The sequence below is a fragment of the Cyprinus carpio genome, chromosome A18, assembly GCF_018340385.1.
Source record: "Cyprinus carpio isolate SPL01 chromosome A18, ASM1834038v1, whole genome shotgun sequence".
Lineage (NCBI taxonomy): Eukaryota > Metazoa > Chordata > Actinopteri > Cypriniformes > Cyprinidae > Cyprinus > Cyprinus carpio.
This window is the reverse complement of record NC_056589.1, coordinates 22114674-22124727: the sequence shown is the minus strand read 5'-3', so window position 1 is coordinate 22124727 and position 10054 is coordinate 22114674. Positions and strand designations below refer to the sequence as shown.

Sequence of the window (10054 nt, the reverse complement as noted above, 5' to 3'; positions counted from 1 at the left end):
TAATAGGCAACAATCCCACAAACATTGGCAATTTTCAGGATGGGCAACATTAGAGCACAGAAACATGCTCAGGTTATTCTCACACATCAGACTGAATTTTATCAGCCGTCACATGGTTCATGTTTACTCAACAGATGCGGAGAAAGGTCTATATGATCATTATAAAAGTGTTCATTTCATTGTGAGACTGTGTTCCTGGTCTGAATTTGCAGATCATAACTTAAGCAGGTTGGAAACTGATTGCATCAGAGCTCCACAAAAATCATAGATCAAAGAAATCAGACACACATATGCATTCACTTCATTCATTGCAGTCCTGCCATACAGGTGTTTTCATGCAGATTTTTTCACTAGCTGTTCTTTTTTACATTTGTTATTAATTTATCCTTTAAGTTTTATGAATTTAAGTGAAAAAAAAAACAGAACTGTGTACTATAGCGAATAATTGTGAATGCAATATTTCAAAAGAAATATATCAATACAATTTTTTGCATGCTGTTGATTACATCAGATCATTTTTAAATTATTTTATTTTATATGAAAGGGGCAGCACTCATTAATCAGTAAAAACAAGACATGTAAATGTGCCCGATTTAGCCCTGTAGGCTAATTTTCATCAGTTGTCCCTGGCCATTTCTTAAAAAAGAAACCTAAGATTAAAATTAAACAAATTATCACAAATAGAATGTGTTCTGATGCTATTCCTTTCTTTATTTAACTGACATCTTTGCCTATTACCTGGGATATAATGACATTTCTTTCCAGTAAACATGCAACCTGTTTCTTCTGAACTCTGAAATATTCACAGGTGTCTTCTTCCAGTAAAAGCAGTGGTGTTAAAGGGTAAATTGGACTTGGCATTCCCTCTGGGTTTTTTTTTTTTCTTTTCACATTGCAGGGGTACAGAAGGGTACAGAGAGAGTGGGGCTGGAGGCGGGATGTCCTACTTTAGGAGGGAATGTGAATTTTCAAAGACTAGTGGCCCCTTCCTCAGAATTCACCACATGTTTCATTCTTTCTGCTTGTTCACCCAGTCTGTTTTATCCTACGAAAATGAGCACACACAAACACTCACAGATTGGAGGGAAACCTCAGGATAATGGTGCTTGGAATAACTTTTTTTTTTTTTTATGACAAAAGCAAATATGTGAAATTTGATATTTTCTACTGTTCTTTTTTGCTTTATCGCATACTCCACAGATGTATTTTTTTCAGATGAAGATAGAAGTTTGTCATAAAATTATGCCCTGCCAAAGGAAGTGTAAGAAAATCTCATTCTCCAAACTTTGTCTTTTTGTCCTCCTCTTTCCCTTCCTCGCTTCTCATTCCCTCCCTCACTCTCTCAGAGTAACCATGTGCTTTTCGTGTCAGTAGAAACATTTAACCCTCTCCTCAGAATAACCGATGCACAGACAGCTTTCTCTTTTTCTCTTTCTTTTTCTTTGACCTCTCCTCCTCTCCGCTTCTCCTTTTGTAGAGTTCTTTATGTGTTTTTTTATGCAGCTTTTTTCCTCTTTATGGCTCTGGAAACTCTCCTGTAACGGAATTATTGGAACTACAACAGGACAGAGACACCTTAAACACACACATACATGCTTTAGGAAGCCACAACATAAGCACCTCCAAAGGGATCAACTTCAAAATTCGGAGGATTACTGGGAGAGAAGAAGAAGGACAATCGGCCTGAAAGAGTGGGACCATGCCAGGCTGTCAGATCTGGACTGGGTTTGTGCCGGTTCTGCTGGTCTGGATGCTGTTGGCATCTGGTTCAGGGAATGCACGCATGATCGGGAAGAGGGGACTCAGTCAGAAGGTAAGGATTCAGTGCATGTTTGTGTGTGCGTGTGTTGGACACCAGAGGCCTCTTAGGTTCAGCAAGGCTGCATATAGTTAATAATTAGGGCTGTCAAATGATTAATCACGATTAATCACATCCAAAATAAAAATTTTGTTTACATAATATATGTATGTGTACAGGGTATATTTATTATGTATATATAAATACACACACATAAATTATATATTTAGAAAATATTTACATGTATATACATTTATATATTTATATTCTTATATTTTATATTATATATAAATATATATTTAATATATAAACATAACATATTCTTCTTAAATATATACATGCATGTGTGTGTATTTATATATACATAATAAATATACACAGTATACACACATATATTATGTAAACAAAACTTATATTTTGGATGTGATTAATCGTGATTAATCATTTGACAGCCCTATTAATAATATATAATTTATATATAATTTAATGCATGTTTGTTGAATAAAAGTATTAGTAGTAGTAGACATGCACTCTAATATGATATCTGATACACTTGAGCAGGAAAATGGTAATACCATGGCACTCTTTGGCCCTTTGTTGTTAGTGAAGGTAGTGTTGCCAGAGGTTGGCATCTGTGAGTCTTTAAGAGGGTTTTTAGGTCCATTATACAGTAAAAAAATAAAAAATAAAAAAAACCTTAATGAATACACCGTGTCTCTGAGACTCCAGTGGAGCTGATGTGGTTACGGTTGAATACTCAGATGTATGTAGTGTGTGTGTGTGTGTGTGTGTGTGTGTGTGTGTGTGTGTGTGTGTGTGTGTGTGTGTGTGTGTGTGTGTGTGTGTGTGTGTGTGTGTGTGTGTGTGTGTGTGTGTGCAACAGAAGAGAGATTTCAGGCGGGAAGTTTGTGGGCCTCTGCTCATTAGTCCTGCATAAGTGTAGGTTTGATTGATAACAATTAACAAGGGATGGCAAGATGGAATTTACATGGGATAGATATCCCTTCCCAACGAACTGAATTCCAGCATCATTCTGATTACGGCTCTACTGTGGAATTCAAGACGGATCCATTCACATGCCACAGGAAATGGACCGTGCCTGTTACATTATCATACGGATATCTTCGTTCTGATTTTGTCCTTAAAAGTTCTTTCATATGATTAATTTATCTTTCCATTTGACATTATGACAAGCAACATCTGCTTCCTTCCCTAGCTGTCCTCTCTTTCTCACTCTCTCTTTCTGCAGAGTCATTGGAGTGAACCGATGAAGCATGGACAGACACACAGTACAGTGCTGTTATAGCAATAAATCATAATTAGGATCACATTGAGGATAATTGAGATCATTCCACTGATGTGACCTCTCTAAGAAAAACATCAGTAAGGTGAGCTGTGCCTCACATTCAGGGTTTTGTACCATGGGATTGTAGGTGGAGAGATAGAGTGGGTTTAAGCCAGAATTCTGCTGAGCTGGATTTTCTGGGTGGGCCTGAAGCGGTCCAAAAGCCGTGCTGTTCAAACTGGCTACCAGCTCACGCTTGACTGCGAACCATAGACTGTTTATATTTTTCAAAGCATTTGTGTTTGATAAAAATGCTTGTGGCGGAGCATTTCGGGCTTTCATGAACAACTCTGTAATCAGTTCATGCACTGTTTTTGTAGGGTTTGCATTTCTAACGTAAAATATTATGGTTATAAAGCTAATGATTTCTCATTGATCTGTAAAGTTAGTCGTCACAAAAATCTAGTACGGAATCAAGGCTTTTTTCTGCAGAGCATGTAATGGCATGTGAGGGGTCATCTCAGCTCGGCTGTACCCTCACAGCTCCATCAATCTCTATGATGATTACCAGGCCAAGGGATAACACTTTAAAAGCTGACAGAGATGATGACAGATGTGTTAGAGTTACTTGTCAACAACCTTCTAAGGTGATGTGAAGTGTCTGTCATCCTCTTTCAGGTTCTGTTCGCTCATACTCTAAATCAAGAGTGCAGTATCTGCTTTCATGGCAGGTTATTTCAGTTCGGATGGAACATGTTAATGTTTTGAACTGAAAATAACTTTTGCAAGATATGAATCATTCATTTGCCGCTTAAATGATTCACCCTAAATGAACACCCTGGAACTTATTAGAAGCCTATTTAAAACTGTTGTCTACCAAGTTACAAGCCACTAACAAAAATAATCTACATGGAAGCTATTTAAGGAGTTAATATCTTATTAAGTGTATTAGTATCATATGAAATTAAATATTTTATATTCAGAGAAATATTTATGTGGCAGAAGAACAATCTAAATTAGGGTGATATTAAAAAGAACAAAAATGCATAAAATGTTTAACATAAATAATATAGATAAAAATAGAGCATATTTATTTAATAAATGCATTATCGTTTAAAAGTTGGGGTCATAGGTTTGTAAAAATATATCAACATAGAAAACATTTATTTTAAATTGTAATAATATTTCACAATATAACAGTTTTCACTGTATTTTTAAACAAATAAATGCTGCCTTGGTGAACATAAGTGACTTCTTTCAAAAACATAAAAACCTATGGACATTTGAATGGTTGTAAATGACTAATAAAACTATAAAACAAAGCACAGCAGCATTAAACTATTGACACAGAGACTTGAAATGAATCTGAATCATTTATTTGATCATCAAATTGTTTGTTTAAATGAACCATACAAACAAACAAACTGATTTACTAAAATGATTCAATCTTTCCAGCACTGCATACAAAATGACAGATTGGGAGAGTTTAGGTCATCTGTAAAGCATATAACCAAAAGTTATAAGTTCTTAAAGAAGCCTTTGACTGTTATGGTGTTTCAGTTCTATCCAACATGGGTTCAGCCTAAAGCAGTTGAACAGCACTCATGTGTTCTGTTGAAGAGAGAGATCAACAGTAATCCCACTCAGCTGAGGAGACCATGTTTAAATACACACAGAAACAATAAGAATATATTTCTTTGTAAAGTTTACATGAATGTTTCATTAAGGGCTTATTTATAAAGTCTACCCACACATTGGATTTGCAGGGTGGTTGCTGGGTATTCTAGGTCATTGCTAAGGTGTTGCTATGTGGTTGCCAGGGTGATCTGGGTGGTTCCTAGGGTGTTACTAGGCAGTTAGTAAAGTGTACTGTGTGGTTGCAACAGTGTCCTATTGTGCTGATGTTTGGAGTATGGTATTTTCAAAAACATGATGCACATTACCATTAATTTAAACAGTGCATATTACAATTAATTTAGGGCGAAGGAAAATATTGTTTCAAACAAGTACATGACAATTAACTTTATGGCATGTCAATATTGAGGTAGCACAAAACAAAGGACCTGCTACATTTCTTCAAAGAGTTTAGGGATTACCATAATTTATCAGGGTTTATCAGGAAAAGAGGTGAAACGTTGAAACAAGTGACCTTCACCCTGCCCCTCATCAAGCTTTCTGTTCCCATCTTCAGATCTGCCAAGCATCTACAGGTCCTGTCCTACTCACTCCACTCAGTTTAGACTGAGCCAAGCCACCGAAGTACCTAAAAAGAAGCTGTAAAGTACCCAGATCTCGGCAGGAAATGAAGGTGCAGACGTCTAGACTTAAATCACAGCTCACTGCTGGAACTTGGAGAGAGAGAGAGAGAGAGAGAGAGAGGGAGGAAAGGGGGCTATTTAGGTTTCTTCTTGTAATTATCTTAATGATTGCTTGGAAGACCACACTACAGAGTGCTAAGTATGTCAACATGTATTTAGTTCAAATCTTATTGTCCATACTAATAGGGGCCTCAAGTCAGTGAACCTGAAGTATGTAGAGCAGTAACAGGGTGAAGCATTTAAATGGGAAGTGAAGGATATTTTGTGGCTCCTTGGATGGTGAGGGAGTTTAATTTTGCAGTGCTTAACCCTGCATTGGTGACATTAAAATAATAGGCTGCTCTTAGTTAACTGTGCAGGCATTTTTTCAGAATGATTTCTGGAGGATCATGTGACATTGAAGACTTGCGTAATGGCTGCTAAAATTAAGCTTTTCCATCACAGGAATAAATTACATTTTAAAATATATAAAAATAAAAAACATGTAATAATATTTCACAATATAACTGTTTTTCTGTATTTTTTATTAAACAAATACCACCTTTCTGAATGTAAGAAACAAAACATTAAAAATCTTACTAACCCCAATTTTGATAAGACTTATGCTAACTTATGAGTGGTAGTGTATATATAAAATGATAATGACTGTATTGAATTTTTTTTGTACTCTGTAAAAAGACAATAAAAATTAATCTAAGCTAATTGCAAAAACAAAAACAATCGGCTTATTGCCAGACATTTGCTTTTATTTTAACATTTTTTTCGAAAGCATAGCTCCAAACTTGCCAAGTGAACATGCTGAGTTTTAAGATGCATGCAGTTCACAAACCCATAATTTAATTAGTAAACAAAATCACAGCCACATTTCAACTTGGGGCCCATAATAAAAGGAATAAAGTGCTGAATACCAGCTCATGCGTGTCTGCATTCTAAAGCTCTGTTCTGGAGTTTCAGCAGCAGTTTAGTATATATACTTGGCCAGAGTAGCAAGAGAACTGATGAGCTTAAGTAGTGTTGAAATGTAAAAAGAAAATCAAAAGCAAGAGAATGGAGGAGTACTCTCAGAACAATAGGCACCCCTGAACAGTACCTCTGGTGCAAACTGAAACCTGGCTCAGTCAGATCTATGAGCCCCTTGAAGAACCCAGGGGAGGAAGAAAACTAGAGCAGAAAGGCCCAGGGTTGGATGAAAGGCCTTTTTTTCTAACCCAGCATCTCTATGAGAGGCATTATGTTCCTGAACTGTGAACCTGTTACATTATCAGTGCTAAATCAGAGAAGGTCACAGGCTATTGTAGATGCAAAATGTCATCCATGGAAACTGTTATTATTAATGTATACAATTAATGTAAATGTTTTTGTTGTTTTTTTGCTGTTGTTTTTTTTTCTTCTTGTTCTTCTTCTTCTTCTTAGTGGAAGCTTTAAAAAAGTATGTTTTTTGAAAATGTTTTCTTTTATGCTCACCAAGGCTGCATTTATTTGATCAAAAATACAGTAAAACAGTAATATTGTGAAATATTATTACAATTTAAAAATAACTGTTTTCTATTGGAATGTATTTTAAAACATTCATGTGATGGCAAAACTGAATTTTCAGCAGCCATTACTCAGTCTTTAGTGTCACATGATCATTCAGAAATCATTCTAATATACTTATTTGGTCCTTAATTATTAAAAAGAGTTCTTATTATTATCAATGTGGAAAACTATTTGCTGGAATATTTTTGTGAAAACCATGATACAATTTTTTCTGAACTGAAAGATCACTGAACAGCTTTTCTTTGAAATAGACTTTTTTTATATATAACATTATAAATGTCTTTACTGTCACTTTTGATCAATTAAATGCATCCTTGCTGAATATATATATATATATATATATATATATATATATATATATATATATTTTTTTTTTTATTTTATTTTTTTTTAAACATATCCCAAACTTTTGAATCAAGGTGTATCATGGCTCCCATAAAATATTAAGCAGGAAAAATGTTTTCAAAAAAGGAATGTTTCTTAAAGCACCAAATCAGCATATATAATTTCTGAAGGATCATGTGACACTTCACTGGAGTAATAGCTGCTAAAATGAATTACATTTTAAATATATAGTCAGAGAAAAGGGTAAAATTGTAATAATATGTCACAATGTTACTCTTCTTTCAAAAATGTACAAAACACTTTTAGAAATACTAATAATAATATCCCTAACATATGTTGTCTTTAAATCTCTCAGGACTATGAGTACTCCAACCATCCTCAGAACACTCAGCACCAGAAGAACGACCGCTGTCCTCCTCCACCGCAGATGCTGCCCGAGCGAGCCTGTGAGGTGCCGGGCTGCCGGTCGGATTCTGAGTGTGAGAGACACAAGCAGTGCTGTTACAACGGCTGCATCTACGCCTGCCTGGAGTCAGTACAACCTCCACCCGGTAAGAAAAAACACCATGATCTGCTCAAAAATCAATATAAGCAATAGATGCAAACTTCAACTTTAACATTTCTACAAGGCATACTGTTAATGGATTTTTAAAATGAATTGATCCTCTCATGAAGTAGGAGTTACTGAGCTGGATGTGTATATGGTGAATCCAGACTACATTTAACCATGCTGATATTGTGTATTGATTTCTTATTGGTCAGTTCTGGACTGGTTGGTGCAACCCAAGCCACGGTGGTTAGGAGGGAACGGCTGGCTGTTAGATGGACCAGAAGAGGTTCTGCAGGGTATGTATCAATTAATCAGTGATTGAATACTGACTCACCATTAAATGTTGTTTGGAGCATTAATAAAAACATCCAAATAGGCCTTCGTTACGGTAGATGCCATATTCAGTTTTCCATGAATGAAAATGAGGCTTTGAGGGATAGCCTTACAGTCTTTCAGTAAGGCTCAGCTGACTCATTTGTTTCTTCTCAAGGACTCACAAACTATTTAAAAAACTCACCCATGCTGACCAGCAAAACCTCGACCCTCATGATTGTTACTTAATGTTATTTAATACCTTTTCTAACTCCAACACTGCAATCTATTGATGGGTTTCTATTATTACTAAATAATAACACAGTGGGAACATACCAGTAACTTGCTTGACTGTCTTTATGTGTAGCTGAGGCCTGCAGCACCACAGAGGATGGAGATGAGCCTTTGCTCTGCCCAACTGGTTACGAGTGCCACATTATCAACCCTGGAAACCCCTCAGCTGGGATCCCAAACCGAGGCCAGTGCATCAAACAGCGTGGAAACTCAGGTCTGAAGGGACTCCTTTATCCAAACTTTCATCATACATCCATCATGCCATCCACTCACACGTTATGTTATGTGTAGGTTATATAGTATGGTGGTTATAACAATTGTTTCAGAAAACATCTAAGCAAGATTACATTCACACATTCAACAGCAGATTTTATAATTAGTATATTTAAATAAAAATAGTAATACAATAAACAATTAACTGTTCTCTCTCTAGATGGACGTAGCCTGAGACACAAATCCTTCAAAGATTACAAGGATTATTTAGGTTAGTACAACCACCAATTAATTTTGTGTTTCAGCTGTAGGGGAGGGAAGAATAAAAGCAGCCATTATTAATAGAATGACAATTAATTTATTCTTTATTCTTCAGGAAGTAACTCCAACAATGCAGTGAGCTATGAGAAACATCAGCACAAGCATTTGGGCTGAGACAGGTGAGCTGAGTTTCACCACTGAATCACAACTTTTGAATCCTGTTTTTTTTGTGATCTAATGTTTTACTTTTTCTCATTTAGGTGACTGAAAGTTGGTTCCATTTTAGAGGACTGAAGTAACCAGTAACCGCTGACCTTTATACTTGAAGCCCAGCCATCAAATCCAACAGAAATGCACAAGCCTTTCTCTTCAGCTCAAACCAGAGATCGGTTCATATCTGGTGCTCTTTTCTTAGGTGATAATGTGGAGTGACAGAAATGCAAAGCTAAAATTTCCTACCTCTTATAAAAGCCAAAAACAGAGCACAGAAAGTATCAAAGAACTTATACAATAACACGTCTTATACATATGCCTACTTTGGGTAAAAAGCAAAATTAGTTATGTGAGCTGTGTTGAAGGAAGATTCTATGTGTGTTTTTTTTGCTGCTGAGTCTGAACTCCATTGTTTTCACTTTAAACACCAAAAACAGCTAGTTACTGTATGCTGACTGCTCAGTTACTATGTCTGTGGATTTTAATTTTGGTACAGAAGACTTAAATTCCATACCACCCAATTATGTTTCTCCTTTGAAGTTTTTTATTTTTAAAAAAATCATGTGTTGCTTCAACTAGTTCACCTTAAACAAGCAACAGTTAAAATCCAGATGTGCTCTATCACTACAAGATATTTGTTTTTTATATGGTGCTCCAATCAATAACTGTGTTTTTTGTTGTTGTTTTTTACTCACTGTGCAGGTCTGCTCTCTGATAAGTGTGAGTGTGTGAGTGTGACGTGACATTCAGCCAAGTATGGTGACCCATACTCAGAATTCGTGCTCTGCATTTAACCCATCCGAAGTGCACACACACAGAGCAGTGAACACACACACACACACTGTGAACACACACCCGGATGTGGGTCTGACAAGTGGGACAAAAAACCAAAAAGCGTACAAGCTATACCAGTCTGACAAGTGGGA

At 36.1% G+C, this 10054-nt stretch overlaps 1 protein-coding gene across 1 annotated transcript; it reads left to right on the top strand.

Moving 5' to 3' along the window:
- The first annotated feature begins 1687 nt into the window (after nucleotides 1–1687).
- LOC109110728 (WAP four-disulfide core domain protein 1-like) lies at nucleotides 1688–9962 on the top strand. The gene is made up of 7 exons (XM_019123703.2): nucleotides 1688–1813; nucleotides 7641–7836; nucleotides 8048–8131; nucleotides 8515–8655; nucleotides 8875–8925; nucleotides 9031–9094; nucleotides 9176–9962. The coding sequence occupies exons 1-6, from the start codon at nucleotides 1700–1702 to the stop codon at nucleotides 9087–9089; spliced, it is 645 nt and encodes a 214-aa protein (XP_018979248.1). The 5' UTR covers nucleotides 1688–1699; the 3' UTR covers nucleotides 9090–9094; nucleotides 9176–9962.
- Nucleotides 9963–10054: the final 92 nt, after the last annotated feature.

Excerpts from the sequence above, each read along its gene's own strand:
- LOC109110728 (XM_019123703.2), top strand. The coding sequence starts at position 1,700 with ATGCCAGGCTGTCAGATCTGGACTGGGTTTGTGCCGGTTCTGCTGGTC. Across the intron at positions 7,837-8,047 it reads GTCAGTACAACCTCCACCCG|TTCTGGACTGGTTGGTGCAA; the intron begins GTAAGAAAAAAC and ends CTTATTGGTCAG. Across the intron at positions 8,132-8,514 it reads ACCAGAAGAGGTTCTGCAGG|CTGAGGCCTGCAGCACCACA; the intron begins GTATGTATCAAT and ends CTTTATGTGTAG.